The following is a 24,436-nucleotide window of genomic DNA, read 5'->3' on the forward strand; positions in this document are numbered from 1 at the left end:
GAGAATTCTTGGTACTGGAGCGATGGCTCTGCTGATAAGAGCCCTTGATACTGATTTGGAGACCCAGGGTTGTTCCCAGTACCCATATTGAGCTTTTCTTTGCAGCCTGTAACTCCAGTTCCAGGGAGATCCATGTTTTTTTTTCTGGCTTCCCAGAAAACATGCATAAATATACATGCTTCTGAACAGCTATGCACATGTAAAAAAAAAATAAACCTAAAGAATTCTCGGAGGAGAGGGTTTTGGAGAGGAGTGAGAAATTTGGTTTGGAAGAGTTAACGATACATTCTCTTGGCAGTGGGCTGGGTATGTAATTTTTTTTTCCTTTGGGTAGGGGCTTGCCGCATAACCCAGGCTGGCCTTGGACTCGGCCTCCTGGGTGCTGGGGTTAAAGGGACGTACCAACCTTAGCTAAACAGTGGGATTTTATCTTCTAACCAGAGAGTAGGAACATTTTATCTTTTCTACTTAAAAAAAAAAAGTGTTACTACGAGGCCTTTGGATCTGTGGGTCTTTTTTTTTTTTTTTTTTTTTTTTTTCTTTTCTTTTTTTCGGAGCTGGGGACCAAACCAGGGCCTTGCGCTTGCTAGGCAAGCGCTCTACCACTGAGCTAAATCCCCAACCCAGTCTGTATTCTTCGTAAACTTTCTTTTCCCTTACTGTTTTTTAGAGTGTGAACATGGCTACGCTTCATCATTCCCCTCCATGCCGAGCCCCCGGCTACAGCACTCAAAGCCCCCACGGAGGTTGAGCCGGGCACAGAAACACAGCAGTGGGAGCAGCAACACCAGCACTGCCAACAGGTAGCAAGATGGCGGAGGGGGCGTGAGGGGACAGGCGTGGAGGGGCTCAGACTCCAGGCCTAATCCCATGGATCTGTTTTCTCTCTAACACCACCCTGGCTCTGTGTGCAAAAAGGGAATCTAATCCCACAGAGGCAACTGAAATTGTTCTTGCTGGTTAGTAGGGGGTCCCCATCACTAGAGGATGGTAAGTTGAGACTTGGTAGCTAGCCTGTGCCCATGCTAGCCACATGCTGAGAGTAATCTTGGATCAGCTTTCATTTTTCTCTCCAAGTTCAGGATAGTCCAAGAAGAATCTTTTAAAATTAGAAATAGCCCCGGCAAGATATAAAAGAGAATCAAGGGCTTTGTTAAAAAAATAAAAATATCGGGGCTGGGGATTTAGCTCAGTGGTAGAGCGCTTACCTAGGAAGCGCAGGGCCCTGGGTTCGGTCCCCAGCTCCGAAAAAAAAAAAGAACCAAAAAAAATAAATAAATAAATAAAAATATCTAGCTATGTTAATGGGACTGGCCCATTTGTTAAGGAGGAGGGGAAGGACCCTGTTGTATAACATTTGAATCTTACTCAATGGAAAGTGGTCGGTATGGAGGTTTTAGCAGAAATAAAGAAGACTCCTTCCGGGATGGACTTCTTTTCCAGAACGTGCTTGTTCAGAGGAGCTGAGACGTAACTGACTTCCGCTTTTGGTAGAGTCTGGCTGATTTTTCAGTATTTTGATTCAAGGATTTGTGTCAATATGCAGTTTTCAAGAAACCTTAAGAGAAGGGTATTTTCCATTGATAGGAGGAAGTTAAAGGAGACCGTTCTTTCTCATCCAGGGACCACTGTTTACAGACTAAAAAGAAGGACTCATTTGGCTGGGATTGGGCAGGCTGTGGGGAGCTCCAGCCGGGTGCCTTAGGTTTAGGCAGTTGAGAGCAGAGTGTGTCATCCAAGCTCTCCCTGCAAAAAAACTTAGGCTCCTGTAGATAACAATTGCAAGTCACATGTTCAGATCTTTCCACGGCTCATTTTCACGTCCCTGGGACAAACTGAATTCATTCTCCCGTCTTTATTCGTGCCTTTAGAGCTGCCTGCCTTCTCAAGATAGCTTGGTATTTTTTAAACTTAAATTCTTAAATTGTAAAAATAGCCTTTAGTCTAATATGCTATATTTATTTGTGGGTCTAGATGATGTGTATGTATTTAAATACATACATAAATATATACATATATACACAGACACACACACAGACACATACACATTGCACACATACATACACAGACACATACACACACAGAAACACATACACACACAGACATGCACACACGCACACACAGACGCATACACACACAAACATATACACACATACATGCACACAGACACGTGCACACACATGCATATACACACACAGACACACACAGACACACACATATAATGACATACATTTAAAAGCATGTTTGATGATTCTGGTTATTTTGTTAGGAATTAAGTGTGTTCAAGAACTTATCTTTTAACCCATATGTAGATTTGTGGTAGTTAATTTTCTATTCCTTTGACAAACACCAAGGCTGCTTAGGGAAGACAGAATATATTAAGAGCTTCCTTACCGTTTCAGAGGGTGAGTCTATGACTATCCTGGTGTCTGGTGGCTCCAGCATGGCACTGGAGCCGTAGCTAAGAGCTCACATCTAATCCACAAGCACAAGACAGAGAGAGAGAGATCTTAACTGAGATGGGGTGGGCTTTTGAAACCTTCAAGCCCAACCCCAGTGACACAACAAGGCCATGCCCCCTAATCCTTCCCAAACAGTGCTACCAGCGTGTGTGTGTGTGTGTGTGTGTGTGTGTGTGTGTGTGTGTGCGCGCGCGCGCGCGCACACACACAGACTTTTCTCATTCAAGCCACAATAAAATTTAAACAGTAAAAAAAAGTGTTTTGGTTGTTTTGTTTTGTTTTTATATGCGTGGACAGAGTGCCATTTAGGAAATGGTCTCAAGTGTTTGAATCCCAGTCTCCTAGAAGTCAGGTACATGACCTCAGTCCACTTCTCTCTGCCCCTTACTGTCATGTGTGAAATCAGGAGTTGTATTAGATACTCCCAAGATTCCTTCTTGCCCTGAGTGCCGAGTTGACAGCGTAAGGGCCTGGTGACCATAGGTGACTTCCTGTATAGCCTGTCAGTACACATGGCGTCTTACTAACGGCTTACAGTTAGCAGACATTGTAACTCCCTCGTGAGAAGGTTTTCCTCCCTTACCTTCTCTTTTCTTCCCCTTTTTTTCTTTTCTGGCTTGTTTTGTTTTGTTGTTTTTTTCCCCAGTGTTTGTTATTTATACTGGTTACGTAAGACAGATGGTGTACAGAAACTTCACTTACCTTATCATCTCAAAGGAGAGGTTACCAGCCATTCTGCCTGTGCTAGCTGAGTACCCCGCCACTGAGCCGTACCCAGCCTGACACTGACGTCCTAGGTTACCAATGCTGTGACACCACAGGTGAAGCAGTAGTTATCTTCCGATACTCTGGCATCTTGAAGATACAGTGGCTAACTTTCACAGTGATGGTCTCAGGTCTACTGTGATATCCCTGAAGCAGATGTTATTCTGTAAACTTACGTTGGGAGCTATTTGACTCATGACATATAAATCCCCTATTCTTTCCCCCCCCTAAATCTCAAAATAATATTTTTACAGAAGTACAAAGGGGAAAGAAATGAAAGATGCAATGTGGTATCATAAACACGCACCTTGAAAATGCTAGTGAGCTTGTCTGACAGTCGGGAGGTGGGTCCTGTAATGTATAATTATTCTTTAAATACAGGCTTGGTCTTACTGGAATCTTGGTCACAGCTCTTTGGCACACTTCTGAAAACTGAACTTGATGTTACTGCTCTTAGAGAAACTTGTTGCAGAAGACATCTGTCTCCTTGGGAGCCAGGAAGCTCAGAAGCTCAACATCGCTGTTTGGTTTCAACTGAAAAAAACTTCCAGGGCTAGATAGATGGCTCAGCGGTTAAGAGCACTGGCTGCTCTTCCAGAGGTCCTGAGTTCAATTCCCAGCATCCACATGACAGCTTACAACTGTCTGAAACTCCAGTTCCAGAGAATCCAACACTCTCACACAGGCATACATCCAGGCAAAACACCAGTGCGCATTAAGAAGAGAAGTCAAGAGCGATCATCTTTAAAACTAATAATGAGCCACTGATTGTGCCACACTAATTTATTCCTAGGTGTTTCTCAAATATGTCTTCTTATCTCTTGGCTCTCCTGAGTCGCCCAGGCTCAGCCTTCATCTGAACTGAACAAGTGTAGTGTGGTACCTTTCTCCCTCATGTACTTGCAGCTACGATCCTCATGAATTGCATGGGCTGGCTTTCTTTCCACGCCTCTAACATATCGTATTTCCTTCTACTCCAAGGCCTGTATGTACTCAGTTCTCCACTGGCAGTCACCTTCCTCCCTCCTTGCCAAATTATCCGTGTCTTCTAGCACTCCCCCTTCAGTGCTAACACCCTCGGAGAAGCCGTTCTTAATCTCCGACAGTACGTCAGGTCTCCGTGAGACAGGGTTACATTTTGTGTAAGCTGCCATCAGACTTGCTCTGAGGCCAGGCTGTCCTTGAACTCCTGACCTTCCTGCCATCTACCAAGTGTTGAGAATCCAGGCATGGGCCAATGTGATGGGCAGTAGATCTTTATATATCCCATGAATACATGTTCATCACGGTATAATATTCATTATACGTGCAGGAGTAGCAACATCCAATTGTTTCTAATATTTGTGGCACATTTGTTAGGCTAAAAATTCCATAAGGAAAAGGTTCAAGTGTCTTTTGCTTCCTTCTTTCTTCTCCCTTCTGTGTAAAGCAGAGTAGGTGATGCTCAAGAGTGGAGGATGGTCAGGCTCCGTGTTGACAGCCTTATAAGGAAACTGTATTTTGGTGTGTGTGTTGTGTGTGTTGTACCATAACACAGACAGGAGGAAAAACCAAGGCTAAAAGTACACCCTCTGCTTTGGCGAGTTCTTGTATGACGTTGTGTGGTCAGGCATGTTGAGAGTAATACATTGAGAAAGGTAAGCAGTGTGTAGCTTACGAAGATGACTCTTCCCACTTGAAACAGTGTGTTCTTCTAAACAAGTGTATGTAGTATGTATGTAGTGTATAGTATGTAGATTATAGAGTGTTAATATTAAACACTCACTGTCACCCCGTGTCACAGGAAAATGCTATCAAAAGAACTGTCAGTTTTGGCAAAAATCCTTGGTGTGAACCTGTGACAAATGGGCCGTTTGTTGCATTGTTAGGCTGAGCTGGAAAGAGGTCACTGACCAGGGCCCACTTGGACTTGTGTTGTTGTCGTGTGGATATTCAGGAATGCCGGAAAACCAGTGGAATCCCAGCTCCAACTGCTAACATTAAGAAATTAAAAAACAGCCCCAGATTCTCTCGTTTATAGGGCTTGCTTTGGTAATCTTTAAACACAAAGATTTTTTTTTTCATCCTACTATAGCTTTCTCTCCCTTCTGACTGTACTCAGAAGTTGGTAGTTTTTGAGAGAGAAGGAGCCTGACTTGTTATTCTCCCTTGGAGATAGGGTCTCATTAAATAGCCCTGGCTAACCTGGAACTCTGTAGATCACAGTGGCCTCCAGACCTTAGAGATGGCCTGCCTCTGCCTCCTGAGTGCTGGGGTTAAAGATGTGTGGCGTTATGCCCAGCGTGTTTAAAAGAAGATTTTTTTTCTTTTTTTTTTTTTTTTTTTTCGGAGCTGGGGACCGAACCCAGAGCCTTGCACTCGCTAGGCAAGCACTCTACTGCTGAGCTAAATCCCCAACCCCTAAAAGAAGATTTTTAAAAATGTGATATTTTTTAAAAGGCAGATGTTTTGCCCATATGTACACATGTGTACCATGTGTGTGCAGTGTCTACAGAGGCCAGATGAGGGTGTTGGGTACCCTGGAAGAACTGGAGCCAGCATGGGGCCAGCACTTATTAAAGGATCGTTACGGAGGATTTTTCTCAGTGGTAGTAACTTGTGTGTTTTGTTTCTAAGAATGTTCCTGATGTCTGGAGAATTGTGCGGAGACTTGCTTTTGTGAAATTCCTAGTTTTCAGATTTTAAAAATAGTTTCTGGGTCTGTGTGCCATAGAAACTCATCCAGTTTTAGGACACAAATGGCAGATTATTCGCAGGTAAATTCTTAGTGATGTCAACGCTCTTTTTCAGTATTTCGGTAGCAAATGGATCCTTTGAAATTTGTTTTGTGTGTCTCACAGTAGACAAGCTAGGGTTTCCATTCAGTGCTTCATTGAAGCCCAAGTTTGCTCTTAGGTTTCAAAGACTTAAAAGATTATTTCTTGTAGATCAGTAGACTATAACATCTCCCTATTTAAAGAGATAACTTTTTTTTTTTGGTCCAAATAGTAATCATACGACACAGAAGAGTACATATTAACAAGGTAATTCAAGGACTCATCTGAAGGAGTTCTCTGCTTTAAGTCGTATGTGGCCAAGAGACACTGTGAGTGATTTGCTTAAGACTGAGCTGTACCACAGGCAGTGATTAACTTTAATAATGTGGGGACAGGGCCTCTCCTAGACACTGAGTGCTGATCAGTAAAAGGCCGGTTCATAGATTCCCCAGTGTTATAGGCTGTTGCCTTTGCTCTTGCTGACCCTCCAAAACTTGATGGTTGGACCCTATTGCTGAAGATACCATAGACTTGAGACATAAGACCTGGAGAAATCAAGGCAATATTAACCTAAAAGCATCATGTCTACTGGTTAGCTCTCATAGAGATCTACAGGGTTAAATAAGCTCTACCAAGAGAGAAAAGTTAACAGTAGTCTTACTGAGCTGAGAGCCTTTCAAGCTACAAAAACGACTGGCCTAATACGATAGGTGCACATGTACAGTAGTGGCACGTGTGTTATGGATGTAACCAACCACTTATGCATTGGGTTCACAGCCCACTCCACAAAATTGAGCCCATGCCTGTTAACTGTGGCTGGGTAAGGCATAGACCCTGGGAGAGAACTTAGTACTAAGTCTGCTAACTGGACATCGTATTAAACAGCCTTCTTTCTCCAGTAGATGGCGATTAACACAGAGACCCACAACTGGTTTATATAGGAAGAATAAGAGACTGGAGTATTCAGTTCTAAATGGGACATCTGTATCAGATCCCTGAGTTTCAGTAACCATCTCAGAAAGGATGGGCAGAAAAAATGTAAAAGCCAGAGGTAGTAGACATCTGCGGTGGACATGTGAAACTTGTGTTGGGCTGCAACTACATGCGTAAGACCTGCACAGGATCAAGCTGGCCAGAATCTAAGAACAGTTGGGATCGAGGAAGGGATCAGAAGTTCCATTCCTCTCTGAGGAGCTATCAGCCCTGCTAGGGAAAGAAGTCCATTTTTCTCAGGGATTCTGGCTCTGAGAGGCCACACATTCTCTAGTAGATAGTCCCATACCCATGCCCAAACAGGTAGCTGTAAGTGGATTTGGAAGACACTAAATTTAAAAAAGAAGGAAGGTACATGAAGTTGTGAGGGGAAGTGAAGCAGTGAGGCTGGAGGACTGGGGATGGAGGTAGATTTGATCAGAGCACATTATAGGCAGGTATAAATATTAGAGCTTTTAAGGCCACATGTGTCCATCATGGGAACCTGGAAGAAGGGACTGTGATCTCAAGAAAACTTTCTTGCCTTGATTTCTTCTTAGAAATGAGGCAGCATTGTCTCCTTCCTTTTTGATACACTTCTTTATTTCTTCTGGTAGGGATAGTTTTCCAAATATTAATCTAATGAAAGAGATTCATTTGATAGCACATGGTTGACAAACTATATTTCCAGTTTCTGTTTAGGTTGTTACAGAACTAATGTAATTTAAGCATGTATTATAGAACCTCTCTCTCTTCTGCCTATCTTTTTTTGGTCCTGTGTTTTATGTTTCGATTTGCTGTTGTCCTGATTTGTTCTTGGTTGCTGTGATAAAGCACCATGACTGAAAGCATTGTGGAGAAGAAAGAGTTTAACAAGTTGTAGTCCGTGATGGGGGAAGTCAAGACAGGAGACGGGGGCAGGACTGAGGCAGAGACCATGGAGGAGCGCTGCTTACTGGCTTGCTCAGCTCACTTTCTCTACAACCCAGGATGACCTGCTCAATGTTGACACTACTTCCATATCAGTCATTGATCAAGAAAATCCCCATTGACTTGCCTACAGGCCAGTCCGATGGAGGCATTATCTCAGTGGAGGTTGCCTCTTTCCAGATGAACCCAGTCTGTCAAGTTGGCAAAAACAAAGTAACCAGTCAGCTAACCAGCCAACCAGCCAACCAACCAGCACATCTCTATTTAAAAATATTGACACATTTGCCCTCTTTGAATATGTAGATATATTTGTTTTTTTACATAGATACACAGTATTTCTGTTCTCATGAAACTTACTATCTAATGACAGAAATAAGCATGAGAATTTATTTCAAAATATGATGAACTTTGTAACAGGAAAAACAGAATCCAGTGAGGTATACATCAGGGCCTGATGATAAATCCCGAGGGAGGGCTTCATGGTTTGGAACCTATCATAACCTTACTCTCCCCCCCTGACCTCCCCAACCACCAAGCTGAGGACTGAACCCAGGGCCTTGCCTAGCAAGCGCTCTACCACTGAGCTAAATCCCCAACCTTGGCAGCCTTACTCTTAAATAAAAGTTTTCACACAAGGATATGTTGTGTGCTGCATTCCCTCCCCATCCCTGCCTACTTTCCTTCCCCATCAAGTTAGTACCCTCTGTTTGCCTAGACAGGTTCACGTCTACTCATACCATATATAATTTAATGCGTGTGTGTGTGTGTGTGTGTGTGTGTGTGTATTGACAGTGTATAACAGCTATACAAGGGAAGCCATAAGCCATACTGGTGTTTCTGAAACTGGCTTAGTTCCGTTAGTGTGATATCTGCAGTTATATCTGTTTTCCTATAAAATTTCCATCTTCCTTCATGGCCCAAGAAATTCTGTTGCTTGAACATTTTCTCACGTTTGCCTGTGACACCTTAAGCTACTGTAGGAGGCTCTGCTTTGCGCGTACTGTAGTTTATTAAGCCAGTTGTCTCGATGACATTCAGACAGTCAGAGGTGTGTTTTGTCATTCCAGGCAGAGCCGAATTCCGCTGTACCTTTGATATTTCATGTTTGTTATAAACATGAGAATTTAAAATTACGTGCCAGCGGAGGGTGCGTTCAAGTGGTCACAGAGGTGCGCGTCTGTATTACCAGCACTGGGAAGGCTGGGGCAGGGTGATTGTGAATTTTAGGCCAGCTTTGGCTACACAGTTAGACCCATAGCTCAGAAAGAAAAAGGAAAAAGAGGTAGGCTCTGCCTTATAAAAATAGCAATTATTACCATTTGCTTGTAATATGATAGCTGTGCATTTACAAAGTCTGTCACACATGTATCTCTCATTGTTTTGATTTCAGAGAATTGTATGAGGTGGATTCTTTTTCTTTTCTTTTTTTCTTTTTTTTTTTTTTTTTAAGTAATTGGACTTGTAGTTCGGGCATTCCTAGGTATAACTAGAGGATGAATTCAAGGCCTAAGATTTGTTTCTCTAGGATTAACAAAGACATTTTTAGTAATAATTTACCTGACAATTAAGACTTGGTGGCTCAAACTTGAGTCAGGTCAGCATTCTGCTTTTCTGTCCGAAGCCTGGATCATGTGGTCTGGGGCTGATGTCATGGTGCCGCCCACCAGTGCTGTTCTAAGCCTTTATAGTTTATTTTCTTGTTAACTAGTGAAACTAAGGTCTTGTCTTTGTTGAGTCAAAATTTGATAAAGCTGTGGATTATCTTGCATTGTGAGTTTAATTAAAGAACCAATCTAGTAAATCTTTGAAGGCCCTCTGATAAAAGAAATTTCAAGGTCATATGCAGTAAGTTTGCCGTGATATTAAGAAGAAAAGTGAGATTTTTGGGTGTTTGATTTCGACCCCCCACCATTGTCCTGCCAACACATAGAATTAAGAGATTTTCAGCCTTTCCAAAAACTGACCTATGTGTTCTCATCCACTGGATGTGGTAAGATTATAATGTTTGATCTTACTCTGGCCCAGGCTGTTCTAGAACTTGAAGTTGTCCTCCTGCCTCAGCCTCCCACATGCTGGGATGACAGGCATATGTCACCACACTGGCAGCAGTATTCTCTCTTTAACATGTTTCCCAACTAGTTGTCCTCTGAGCACAGTGTCTGTTTTGTGTTCGTTGCCGGGATGAAATACTTCGACAGAGTCAGCTTAGGAGAAGTGTTGGTTAGCCTGACTCACCGTCCAGTCAGTGCAGAGAGGCAGCCCAGCAGGGCCACAGGCAGGAAGCCAGGGATCACGTGGATGTGCACGGATGTTTACGTCTCCACTCTCCAGCAGTGCAAGAATCACCTTTTTAGGCAATGATGCCTTCCCTCATTCAGGGTGACTCTCCTGCCTCAGTTAGCACAATTTATAAAAGCCTTCCTATAGGCCAGCCTAATCCAGAGAGTTCCTCATTGAGACTCCTCCCTTCCCAGGTGACTCTGCTTTAAGTGAAGTTGACATTCGGAACCAACTTTTGCAGGGAGACTATATTCCTGAAGGTAAAGAAAAATGGTCGGCTCTCGTTTTCCTACAGAGTCATTGTCGATTGGGGATATTAACGTGAAAGCTCCAATCAAGTGTTCTTATCAATTCATTATCATAGTAATCCTGGGATTCTTTACAGAAACCAAGATTGACCTATGTAAAATAGAAATGTTTTATAATCTGTGGTACTTATCTAAAAATGTAAGTGAGTATGTGGCTAGTTTCCTTCTTACTGTATTACTGTTTTTTAATAGAAGGTCTCACTGTGTAGCCCTTGACTGACCTGGAACTCTCTATAAGGACCAAGCTGATCTGTAACTCAGACGTGCTTGCCTCTGCTTCCGGAGTGCTGCATTAAAGGTGTGCACCACCACAGCTGGCTATTCTTGTTTGTATGAGCATTTTCCCCACATGCATACGTGCGTATGTTTATATGCCCTTGGGTGACACAGAGGTATCTGATCCCCCTGGATAGCTCACAGAGGGCTGTGAGCTTTTATGTGGGTGCCGAGACCTGAACTCAGGTCCTCTGTAAGAGCTGCAAGTGCTCTTAACCACTGACCCGTCTCTCCAGACCCTGCAGTTCCTTTTCCTTCCCTTTTCTTTTTCTGTGATAGGTCTGGAAATGAGTCCTACCCTATTTCCTTCTATCCTAGGTCAGTGTGAGATGAGCTCAGTGATGGGAGAACTCTGTAATTTTAGAGTATTTATATTCCTAGTGTATATAGATACTCAGTAAATACTGAATGTTGTTGTGTACATGACGGAAAAATGTTGAGACTTTATTAAGAAGACTGCTGGAGAAACTTGGGCCTACTTGATCGCTTTATGTGAAAGAAATTTAGAAATGTTTTAAAAATCTTCATTTTAATTTTCACTTTATTTTTAGTTTCTAAAACTCATTGGGATAGTTTTCTTCTCTTTTTAAACATTTGAAATCTGAGGCAGAGACAGGAAGATTCTAGGGCTTTGCTGGCAAGCCAGTCTGGACAAATTCTAGTCACTGATAGACCTTGTCTATCAAGTATCTATCAGAAGTTGAAAAGCGATTGAGGAAGGTACCCTGTGTTGACCTCTGGCCTTCATGTGCACATATGCACAGACACACGCACACAGACAGACAGGCAGACAGACCACTCACAGTCTGAAACTCATGTTGCCAGGAATAGCTGGGTGTGTTACTTAACTCATTTCTGTGACCCAAGAAGAAGCCAATGTGAAGGAAGAGGAAATGATTTTGGTTCACAGTTTGGGGTACAGTTCTTCAAGGTGGAGAAACGGGGTATCAGGGGCCTGAGCAGTGAGGCATGTGTCTGCAGGTACAAAGCAGAGAGAGATGAGTAGCAGTGCTCTGCCGGTGAAGACCCCACCCTACGTACTGGGACCACATACACTTAGGATGGGCCACCCTGACTCAGTAGTGTCCTCCAGGTGATCCCTCATGGACAGGCCTGGGAATTTACCTCCAAGCAGTTCTACATTCTGCCATTTGACCATTACTAGAAACCACCACATGGAGTGACATGTTTGCTTTAACCTTTCAACAAAACATTTACCTACTGAATACCAGTGTGCCCCTCCCTTCCTGGCCACGTCCATATGCGTCAGACCTAGCTGGTGTGCAGTCCTTGCTCACTCACTTACAGACGAACAGTCCCGGCCTGTGATTCAAAGTCACTGAGAAGCTGGAAGCAGTCGGCATGTCCAGCAGCCAGCCCATCGGCGGTTAAGACAAGGATAATCACAGGGGGTGGCTGTAATTACTGTCTTGGTTGTAGGCTTGGATATTGTGGAGAAACATGAGGCCCTTCCCCTGCAAAAGTTTACACAATTCAAAATTTATCATCTTTAACGTCTTTTACTCCCTTCCATAAAATACTATATTAGATGTATATTCAGTGAAAACATAGACAAAAAAGTAAAACATTTAAAAAAGTAAAAGCTGGGAGTTGGGGATTTAGCTCAGTGGTAGAGCGCTTGCCTAGCAAGCACAAGGCCCTGGGTTCGGTCCCCACCTCCGAAGGAAAAAAAAAAAAGAAAAGAAAGTAAAAGCTGGGTGTGGTCCATAAAAATCAATAAAGGGTGATATAAATAAGTATACTTTGAAGTTTTGCTCCAGTGATTCCTAGCTTTCCTTGTCATCCCTTTTTGAATATAGACTTCAGAGACCCTCCCCTCTACCATTTTATATATATATATATATGTGTGTGTGTGTGTTCGATAACAATGTTTTATATATTATATTTCACATATGGATTACACTTTAAGTTTCGAGAGAGAAGACACTTCTGGCTTCATAGGTTATCCCTACTTCATTGCGTGAGCGCAGCATTCATCAGGTCCTTGAAGGTTTAGGACGCCAGTGAAGTAGGTGAAGATTGGCTGATTAGTTAACCATGATATGTCTTCCCCAGTCTGGTGACGGAGGCTTCTGTTTTCCTTTTTTGCCAGTGATCCTTCTGAATCAAATGTGGCCATTTTGTGCGGGTTTGATCCTCTCGTCAGTCCCTTAAGAGTCCCCCATGTGTTAGAGTTACATTATAATCAGAAAACACGGGGGTCTAGAACATCTGAGTGGAAACGTTGTAACTAATGTTTTGTGACACATGGGAAGGGCTTGGCTGTGCACACAGCTGTCAAAGGGTTGTTGGGGATCTCGTGTGAGTGCAGTCGGTTCATCCCTCGTTTACCGTTTGAACCACTGTATCTCTGTGTACACATCCAGGCATCTCTCTGTCTCATACTGCTGAACCTTGTCCCGTCTGCACAGTTGGCCAAATGACTAGGTGGCTTCGGTCGCTTGTCTTTCAGTTTCTCTTTTCCTTGTTAGGGTTATTTACCTCATCTCCAGGTGAATTTCACGGGTTACTGAATGCCTGTCAAATCGTCTTGTGCAGTATATTTAACAGTGTTTAGAGTAGGTTTTTTGGTTTGTTTTTTTTTTTTTTTTTACATTTTTTTCTTTTTGTATAATGAAGTTACTGGGGCTAGAGATGTGACTCGGTGGTTCAGTGTTGGCTGTTCTTCCAGAGCTCCAGGGTTCCAAGTTCTAGCAGCCAGGTGGCAGCGGGCGATGGCTCACAACTCTATAATTTCAGTTCCTGAGGATCCAATGCCCGTTCCCAGCCTCTGAGGGCACTAGGCACACAGGTGGTATCCAGACATACATGCAGGCAAAACACCAATACACATAAAATTAAAAAATAAATAAAAGCCTAGACAGGGTAGTGCAGCCTGTAACTAGCATTCCGGAGGCTGAGGCGGGTGCTCGGGGGTTTCAGGCCAGGCTGGGCTGCATAACGAGACCACGCCTCAAAACAGTTAGGACCTAATATCTCCTGACTGCCATGTGCCAGGTGCTTTTGCATTTTTCTCCCTCAAGTTCTCACTGTAACCTAGCAAGGCATGATGATATTTGACTTTTATAAATTGGAAAGCTGCGAACCAGGTTGAGTAATCTGTCCCAAAGCTTGACAGCAGCCGGTGTGAGTGTCAGAGTCAGTATAGAGCACAAGGCTTTGCTGTCTGACACTGGGTCTGCGTGACTTCTGTGCCTCACCAGTCCTTGGTGTTGCTCGGGGCCTCACAGCTCTCCTTGCTTCCCTGACCCTTCCAGTCGGCTCCAGACCTTACTGAAACCAAGCCTATTATGTAAGCCCCAAATCAAAGCCGCCTCTTCCCCAGACATTCTCAGTAGCCCCACTCAGAAGTAAAGCCCGTGATCTTTTCACTCCCGAGACAGTTTGCCTTTTCTATACAAACTTATTTTACCTTTCACTATAACGACTCCTGTACATGTGAACTTGCCAGCCAGACGCTCTTTCGCTCCTTGTAGTCTGAGTCTGTGTTGAACACAGAGAGCATTCAGTATTTGCTGACTTTAGTATACGTAAAAGCTAAACAAAGTAGGAGTAAACACCAGAAGAACAAGTTAGTGTGCTCGAGATCGTTGTGTTTCTTGTCATTTGGGAATCTTGTAAAACCCGTGATGGTGCAGCTAGACGTGTGTTGTGTGTTTCCTGTGTCAGTGAACAGGGTGGGAGTCTTAGCTTTTTTTTTTTTTTTTTTTTAATAAGACAAATAATAAGTGTGTTCAGGAGAGGCAGAAGGGACCTGCTGTTTTAATTTTGCTCACAGTGGTGGGTCCGATTATGCTCTTTTGGTCCTAGCTTTTTATAATAGGTTCGGTATAATGTTGGAATTCCGCTGCTGGTTATCGTTGAACATATTATCCTTTTGCATTTAATGGCGATCAGTGGTATTTCCAGATCGTTTAGAATAGGTTTATGGTAAACTAGCATCCACTTTTCTATAAACATCTTGCTGCCGATCATGCACCGTGGAATTTTACAGAGATCGTCTCTTACTCGCGATTTACCCGCTGTCAGCTTTGGTTTTAGAGAAAGGCGACGAAACCCAAACTCGCTTGTCAGGAGTGCACAGGCAATCTCACCGTTAATTTTGAAGGATTTTATTTTTTTTTAAGTTAAATTTCCAAAATGCTCCTTTTGGGGGTGCTACTGAGATTGCCTTTGCTGTGTAAACCCGTGACGTGAGTTCAGTTCCCGGAACGCACATAAAGATGGAGTGAGTCTCTGGTCTCCACGTGCACCGTAGCACGTGTGCTCACACATGGACACACGTGTAAATACTAACAGTGAATAAGTAATTAAATATGCTGTTGTCCTTTTGAACTTTTCTGCTTGAGCATTTCACGCAAACAAAAACAATCTGAACTTTTAATAAACAGACTGGCGGAGGTTTCATTGTAATTTATTCCACTTTAAGCTCTGGTGGCCGAGCTACAGGTTGCGTGGTTTATAGTTTGTTCTGCCTGGATTGTGCATACGTTTGCTGCTCATTTGGCTGAATTCTTAAGACTTCGTAAGACTCTTCTCCTTTTTTTTTCTTTTGAGGGAGAAGTGCTTTTATTAGGATAACTTTTTAAGATGAGTTTCTGTGGAACTTTGTGAGATTGCCAATAAAGCAAAGGCAGGCAGACAGACAGACAGACAGACAGACAGACAGACAGACAGACACTCAGCCCTCTGGCTGTTGAACTCAAGACAATAGGTAAATTCTCACAAGTTGTGGGGCTCATAAAAATCCTTCCTTGTTAAGGTTTGTGAATCTCACCTTAAACATTGATGGATTGGGGGATACAATTCCAGCAGTCTGTAATACAGCATTCTGAAATCACTCGGCATTGACAAAGATATGTAAAATGATATGGGTGGGGGGGTTGCGGCTCAGCTTCGAGTGCTTACCCAGCATGCACCAGTGGGTTCAGTCCCAGCAGCACATAAAATCAGACGTAGTGGTCACATCTGTCATCCCAGTCCTTGGGAGGTAGAGGCAGGAGAACCAGAAGTTTAAGGTCATTCTCAGCTACACAGTGAGTGTGAGGGCTCCTGGACTCTGTAGTAAACACATGGGTGCACACACGCTGTAGAATGATCAAAGTTTTAGTTCTAACACTAGGAACACACTGTCCTTACCATAGTCATGTTTTTAAATTCTGGATTATTGCAACAGTAGCACATTTGCTTCAGGGAACTAGTGTAACAATTCTGGTCTCGACAGTGAGCTCATTGTATTTTGCTGTTCGGTGTAAGTTTGTTAGCCCTTACAACAGTGATTAAAGTATAACTTTACTCAGATGAATGAATGTAGACATGTGTATGTTGTATTGTTAAATTCACTGTTGTGAATACTACTAAGGCTGGTATGCCTTTCTGTAACCTCATCAACAAACTTGGCTAATGCTTTTTCCTTCTTCTTCCTCTTTTAGATCTACACACAATGAGTTGGAAAAGAATCGGTGAGTCCATAATGACGTGTAGCTGTAATTTGTTTGAAAGCAAACTTACCATTCTGTGTGGGAAATTAAAGTGATTTGTAGTGAATATGCAGTTATTTTATTTCTAAGATACATAGCTTATCAGGATTGTGACACATTGTATTTTCTGGGGAAAAAAGGTTTAAGGAGTAAAACATCTACTGAGCTCATTTGAATTTGAGTTTATGGGGTGGCTTCCTTTCTGTCTTTAAGAATGGATTATCTATGATAATGGCTTAAAAACATGGATTTACTAAAAGGTTAGGTTTCTGGATTAGGTAATAAATGTCACAGACTTGAGTCATTGGATCTTTGCAGTTTGCCTACTCATTCATTCATTCATTCATTCATTCAGCGAATGCTTATCAATTATGAACTATAACATCTCATTACCAGATATACCAAGTAGTTTGCATAGAAAATAGGAGAATGTTTAAGGTCATGCGTGTCCCTAAGGAGCTCGAGTTTTGTGGGTGAGAACGTGTTGGCTATGGTAATGGAGAAGCAGCGGGCACTAAGATTGTTTTGGAAGCCCACAATTGTCCTTTGAAGAGAGTCTTGGAAGACTGCAGGACCGTGAGTGGGCACTGTATCCTTAGACAACAGCAGGAGGTCCAATATGCTATCACAGATCAGAGCATCCTCAAGGCCCAGCAATGCAATGGAATAAAACAGAATAAAATCCTAGAGCACAGAGTACCAGGCATGGCGTCCCACACGGAAAATTCCCACCTTTGGGGACCCGAGACATAAGAGGAGTTTGAGTTCAAGGTTAACCTGGACTACGTAATACGGTCAAGACCAACCTGGCCTATTGCGAAGCAGGGTCCTGTCTCAAGAGCAAGCGAGGTGAGAGCCATGACTCAGCAGCCAGCAGTGCCTGCTCTTCCCGATAGTCCAGGTCCAGCCCCCGGCATCCACATGGCAGTGCCCGTCACCAGTAACCCCAAGTTCAGGGGACCTGAAGCCTTCTGCCGACCTCCCAGGGAACCAGGTACACCCATGGTTGCGTATACACACATGCAGGCACAACGCTCCAACACGAAAATAAAATAAAACCAAAAGAAAATTAGAATATATCTTAGGAGGGCCACATGGGTTAAACACTGATAAAGGTGAATTTTATAATCACTTCATCTAGATGAATGTGGCTCTTGGTAGGTCTCCATTAGAAACCTGGCAAAAAAAGCTTTCGACACGGGTAAAGAGGCTGTTTAGTACTGTGGGTAAGAACTTTTAAAGTCTCCAAGGAAATTTCCTTTATTAATGCATCTTACCTCTGACTTAATCACACCATAAAGTGTGAAGGTGGCGACTAGCCCTCCTGTATTACTTCACTACACCCTGTGAGTTGTTTGATCCAGTGTCCCACTGTGACAGAGGTATAGCACTGCACAGGTCGCTCCTAGGACCCTCCTTAGGGCGTGTGCAGTCGTCTGCTGACAGTAACAGTGGTCAGGTCTTTCTTCTCAGATTACTTCCCCTGCTTTTCCATGCTGTCTGTCCGACTGTTTTATTCTTTCCCTCTGTTCTCCGAGTATCACTGAAAGGCGATACAGTAACCTTTCCAAGACACATTCTTCAAAAGGATTTCTGTCATTAGCAATAAAATCCTGCCTCAGCAGCCTGAGTAAGAGAGCCAGTGGGTAAAGAAAAGTCAGATTCGCTGGCCTGTACCCTCTCTGGAAAGGTTTCAGCTTGAGGTCTAGCAAGACTCAAGGAGATTTGTTTATTTCAAAGGGCGATGCCCAGCAGTAAGGCAGCCCAGTAGTGTCTGAAAGTTTATCCTCAGTGGTTACTCAGTGGCAAGTAACTTCCAAGTAGCAAGCTATTTCCAAGGCAAGTTCTTGTCAGCATTGTGGTCCACCTGGAGCTTGGGACTTTTAAGGTAAGTAGAATTTTGGCTTTGGTTCCCTTCATCTTTAGAACTTGACCTTAAATGAGGAAAGCTATTCAGTATCAAAGCAGCGGTTCAGTTTGTCTTGTCCTGAAAAGACATCCTTGGAGTAATTTGTAGTCTTGAAGTTTTGCCACCATATATATATACATATATATGTATATGTATATATATAAAACTATAAATATTACAGTTTTAAATTCATGTCAGAAGGAATGTTTTCTTTTAGTTTAGTCTAAAATCCTTACATAAAGCTCCTTGAGTTAGTGGGGTTTTCACTGAGGCAAATGCAGTTAAGTCACAGCAGGTGGTATACAATGCTGGTGAATAGTAGAGAAATTCCAGATGGTTCTCCTAAAGCCCTGAGATGGCTGAAGGCCTGGGTTCTGGCCTTGAAGAGACAATAGCTAACAAGTGAGGTTTGTTCTCCTAGATCTCAAAGCCTAACAGCGGAGACTCGGGGCCAGGGACACCCATAGCCCTTTGTCCAAATCTCCACTACCCAGACGCCTGCAGCTCACTGGCTAAGGACCTTTCAGTAGTTTCCGACACGTGTTTGGAGGTCTCTGGAGCTGGGTTCCTCCTAGCTGTGTTGACCACCAAAGTGATCGCCCAACCCAGAGGATTTGAGTTTTTGTAGGGAAGATCGGTAGAGGAGGGGCCCTACTAGCTGGTGATGGGTGCTTAAAACCCCTGTGCTTAGAAGGTGGGGGCAGAAGGATGAGGACCTGAAGGCCAGCCTGTACTAACAGCCATTCTGAGGCCAGCATTTGGTACACAAGACCAATCTGGATGAATGATGAAACATGACTGTAGAAGGCAGGAGACCAGTGTGGGTGCTTTAGAGGTGGCCCATGAAGAACGAGCCAGCGTTCAGGCGCTCTGGGGAGAGATGAGGAAAGTGTGCTTTAAAGAGGAATATTCCATCTGTTAGCTGCTCCTCTTCAGCCTTTGCATTTACAGAGCAGCAAGTACGATCTTCCCAGAGTGCACTTTAGATCATGGCATTTCCCTCCACACAGTCCTTCCCCTGCTTCCCAAGTAAGTTCACAGAACCCGCAAGGCCCCTCCGCTCTGTCCCCACCTCCTGTGGCCCAGCTCATAGGAGCCACCTCACCTCACAAGACGCCATGCTTGACCCCAGCCGAGGACTTTCACACTTGCTATCCCTTCTGTTACGAAGCCTTTTCTATAGTTCTTCATCCTTCTGTGGTTCTCAGTCCTCAGGCCATCTCCTCTATGTCATTGTGAGGCCCTGGGTTCAAACGTGTGCACACTGTCTGTCTACCTGGTCAGTTCATCAAATCCTATCTATTAATGAAAACTGAGGAATACATAGAAGACTCTCGAGATCTAAATAGGAGTAATAATTTCATAGAGAAAGATAGAAGATTTAACGAATTATCGAAACATAAACAAATTACGTGAGGAAAGTTTATAAGCGGTAACGTTTTAACGAGTCACCGTTTCTGGATGTCAGAGCTCTGTGTGTAGGGAACACACAAACAAGGTCCACCACAGCTGAGGCGCCAGTGTCCTGGGTGCAGATATGCTCTGTGTGATCTCGCTCGGTTTTCATTCTGTTGTTTGTGATTCTTTTAATGAAGAAAACCTGCATTAGAGTTAAAATCCCAGAAATAATTTTAACTTTTGTTTTAAATGCTTGTTTTTCATTTTTATCATCTTTAAGACAGGGTCTCACCACAGACCCCTAGCTGTCCTGGAACTCCCAGAGATTCAGTCACTTGTCTCTGCTGCCTCCTCCCTGCCGAGACGAAAGGCACCTTAGACTTTTGGATGTTTATCACAGATGCTTGGTCATGAAAATATGGTTTCTGTTTTTTTGTTTTTTCTGGCACTTATCATGTCCCCGTGGACACTGAAGTAAACGTGACTTTCCTCTCGGCACTGGCCTTCTTTATACGTGCTGCTAAATTAGAGTTTTATTCCCAGAGGCCGTGGATGCCGCCATTTCAACGAAGTGATTGTTTGGGTCCACTGCCTTCATCATCCGACTGTTTAGAATTCCTTGGTGGGAGAAGCGTTTCTTGCTTGTTTTTAGCTGCAGGTTCTGTGTACTTGTTATGCGCAACAAACATTCTGGGGGGAGAAAAGAACATTTGTTTTATTAGGAGGAAAAACAAAAGCTAGCAGAACTTTCGGTAATGCCTGGGCTAATAGTGTCTACCGCACAGTCCAAGTGGGTTTCTGTAGACTGTGTCATGTTTGCCTCACAAAGCACACTTTTATTTGTTGTGTATGTGTGAGGAAGGCACAAGACAGAAAAGGACACTTGTCATGTTGGCACTCCAGGTAATAAGGGAGTGAGAGGGAGGGGAAGATACCATGTTGCCTTTATTTTTGTTCAGAGTCCTTGTGGCAAGGAACTTAGCTGTGAACCTAAAGTCTCTCTCTCTGACTGTTTGCCCCTCCAAGCTGGTTAAGGACTGAACTACAGTAGAAGCCTAGGTTAGGTCTCCTAATCGCCAGCTAGAGTGCACCCAGGCACGTAGAAAATACGCGTTTCTCACAGAGCCTCCTCATTAGACACAGTGGCCTCTAAACTCTTGAAAGTGCCCTCTGTGTCAGCTGTGTGACTGTAGTCAGCACTACTTTGTATCTTTAGAGACTTTGTATCTTCTGGTCTGCACACACTGCACAAGAGCATGGGCTGCTGTCTCTGGCGCTCCTGGACTAACAAGTTCCCAGGGAATTAATAACTTTCTGTGGCAGGTTACATCTTTTGTTAGATCAAGAGAAAAAAGCTAGATGCTAAGTCAAATTTAGCTGTGCCTCCTCCTGCTCTTCTGTTCTTGCCCCTCCTCTTTGTGAATCCTGCCACTTTAAGATAGAAAATATTTTAGGAAGACACAAAGCGAGACATTTGCAACCCTGAAAACATCTTCCCCTTCCAAGGAAAATAGTTTTGTTCTCTACCCCTGCTTCAGAGAGAACAGCCTGTCCCCATAGTATATTCTAGGTAATGTGACCCACTTAGGAAGTATGTGGTTGACTGTGTTTCATAATGGGGACCTCCACTAACTCAGTGGATCGTGGGACAGATCCTCTAGAGTGGGATGGTTTTACAGATGCTACGGTTCATTTCTTTCAAATTTCAGTTGGTAGAGCTAACCATGTACTCAGTTATAATTCTACTTCTACTATAAATGCCGTAAAAACCAAGACCCCAAGGCTGGAGAGATGGCTCGGCAGATAAGAGCACTGACTACTCTTCCAGAGTTCAAATCCCAACAACCACATGGTGGCTCACAACCATCTGTAATGGGATCTGATGCCCTCTTCTGGTGTGTCTGAAGACAGTTACAGTGAACTTATGTATAATAAATAAATCTTTAAAAAAAACTCCAAAAACCCAAGACCCCTCTTTTTCGGCATGAAAAGGAAATGCACATACACACTTATTCACATTATTTTATTCTTTTATGTAGCACAGACTGTGCTTAAAGTCATTATTTAGCCTAACAACAGTTTGGCTCATTTAAAAATTAATAGATTAAATTGAAAAGATAGCTCAGGGGTTAAGATTCTGCACTGCTCGTCCAGAGGTCCTGAGTTCTGTTCCTCGCATGAAAATCAGGTGACTCATAATTGCCCATAACTCCAGTCTAGCGGGATCGATTGCTTCTGGTCTCTCTGGGCACCAGCACTCGTGTGCATGTATTGTTACGCAAGTACACACGCTTACAGGATTTTCTTTTTAAAAATGAATTGGCATTTACCTATCATTAATTTTTTTAAGTTGACCAGTATTTTTATAATTTATTTAATATTTTTTGTGCACTGGTATGAGGGTGTCAGATCCCCTAGAACTGGAGTTACAGACAGTTAGGCGCTGCCGTGTGGGTACTGGAAACCGAACCTGGACGGTGTGGAAGCATAGCCAGCGCTAAGCCATCTCCCCAACCCCTGATTTTTACATTTTTAATTGGATGTTGGAGAGGTGGCTCTGCAGGCGCCAAGCCTGACAATCCGAGTTTAGTCCCCAGGAGCCACATGGCGGAGAGAGAACTAGCTTCCCCCACATGACCGCCACATACATGGCACATGCTTGCCCCCCACACACATAGATGAGTGTAATATACATCCATTTTAATCTGGTCTTAGAATTTACCATAATAAAACAATAAGATTCCCTGTGTTTAAAAGCTGTCAGGAAGTGGGCGGCGAGCAGCTCAGCAGCTAAAGGTGCTTGCTGGACCGAAACTCAGGTCTTCATGGGTGCACAGCAAGAGCTGCTAACCCGAGCCATCTGTGCATGTGCGCACGCGTGCCAGTGAGCTTCAGGTAGCCGCCTGTCTGTGTCTGCCCACCTCTTTCTGCAAGGTTGGAGTCACGGGCATCTGCCACTGTGCCCAGCTCTTACTTGGGTTCTGGGGTCCGAATTCAGTGTCTTGTGTTTAAGCAGTAGGCATTAAAGCCATCTCCCAGCCACCCTGGTGGTTACAATGTTGTTGTTGCAACATGTGGGTGTGTGTGTCTGTGTGTGTCAGTGTGTGTGCACGCAATATAGAGAACAACTTTCAGGAGTGGGTTTCCTCCTTCCACCATGAATTCTAGAGTCAAATTAAGGTCATCAAGGGAATAAGGCAGAAAAAGAGAGGGGCACCTGTTACCTTCCCTGGCCTTCACATGTGTGCACACATGCACACACACACAGAGCAGCAGCCACACTTCATTTCACAACATCCGAGTGCAACAGAAGTGTGTTTAAACACTAGCTTTGAGAACAGAGGCACTCACCACTTCAGTTCTAAAAAGCTGTTTTACAGAGGACAGTCCTTCACTGGAGAGACTTTTGGAAATGGTATAAAGAAATGTGTTCTACTTCTGTCTAGATTTTTTAGTTTGGATTGGGAAATCCGAATTGTAAACATGCCCGGCCTTCATTTTGCAAAAGTGAAGCCTGCTATTCAGGGGTTTCTCAGTGCCCTTGACAGAGCTTGGAGTCTTTGAGCACAGAGAGGGTTGGATGTCACTACGGGTCCACAGTGGGTAGCAGTTAAACAGCAACTTCACTATTCCCAGTAAAATACAATCTGATCTCTGCTCCCCACTTCTGCCTTCACATTCAGAGGTAATATAAGTAGGAAATAGTAAAAATGTAGGTTTAACATTTTCCTCAGACTTCTTGGGTTTCTTTTGAAGTCCCTTTGAACACAATCTAGGATGTGTATGATAGGCAGTGGTCAGGTATCTTTGCTAGTGTGTCCTATATACCATTAACCCCAAGATGATGTTTCCTGATCTGAAGCCTTTGGTAGAAACAGGAGTCTATTTGAAGTGCCTTAGTCCCTGGCACTGACAGACGGCTCAAGGCAATTACAAACCGACCCCAACAAGCACTTACCAGGCACTGGTCTCTTCTAGTCATCAGAGAGAGACCAGAAGTCCTGGGTCCAGCTCTCAATGATAACCTAACTAGGTAGAAGACAAAGATATTATTACAAAGCCCCTCTAAAGAATATAATTACGTGCTGGGCTGTGTGTGTAGCAGACAGGAGTTACGGTAAATTGATCCGGGGTGGGTGGGGGACTATTGTGGATGAAAGCTGGTATAAACAGCCCAGTCACACATGTTTACTTCTGTGGTCTGCATGGCACTCCAGGGGTTTTCCAAAACCAGTCTTTTGTTTCAGCATTCTGGTTTGAGTTCAAGTCCAGTTTGCTACTTATTTTGTAAATTGTAAAAGAATACAGATTTTTTTCTTCACTAAAACTGTGACTAAAATTCATGGAAACTTTAAAGCCTAAAGGAGAAATTTCAGTTTTTGTTTTTTAAAGGACAGTCCTACCTAATTCAGTGTCTGTTAACTATAAAAGGCCTTATTGCCACAAGTAAAAGCAAATTTAAATCCATTTTTAAAAGGTTTATTTATTTTATGTATATGAATACACTATTGCTGTCTTCAGACTCACCAGAAGAGGGCATCAGATCCCCATTACAGATGGTTGTGAGCCACCATGTGGTTGCTGAGAATTGAACTCAGGACCTCTGGAAGAGCAGTAAATGCTCTTAACCTCTGAGCCATCTCTCCAGCCCTTAAATTCATTTTCAGACAATGTTTTGGGGCTTTAGAGAAGATAGACAGTGTGTATAATGTGTGGGTCATGGCCAGGTCAGCACCTCTCTGAGCTGTCCCACTACAGTCTTGGCTGTTTGGACTGTTGCTGAGAGGAGGATCTTAATGTCCACGTCTTTAAACTTTTGGTTCGTTTTAGTCTGGCACAGTTCACAATTATTCCTTTATAGAATGGCTTGTATTTTGCA

General features: G+C 43.4%; 1 protein-coding gene across 3 annotated transcripts in view; it reads left to right on the top strand.

Moving 5' to 3' along the window:
- Mxi1 (MAX interactor 1, dimerization protein) overlaps positions 1 to 24,436 on the top strand; it is a 59,764-nt gene that overhangs the window by 20,554 nt on the left and 14,774 nt on the right. For all 3 annotated transcript variants that reach the window (XM_006231604.1, NM_013160.2, XM_006231606.2), the window contains exons 2-3: positions 671 to 803; positions 16,203 to 16,232. In XM_006231604.1, coding sequence (XP_006231666.1) covers positions 671 to 803; positions 16,203 to 16,232 — 163 coding nt within the window. The remainder of the gene's footprint in view (positions 1 to 670; positions 804 to 16,202; positions 16,233 to 24,436) is intronic.

This window comes from Rattus norvegicus, chromosome 1 (assembly GCF_036323735.1).
Source record: "Rattus norvegicus strain BN/NHsdMcwi chromosome 1, GRCr8, whole genome shotgun sequence".
In the NCBI taxonomy this organism is placed as follows: Eukaryota; Metazoa; Chordata; class Mammalia; order Rodentia; family Muridae; genus Rattus; species Rattus norvegicus.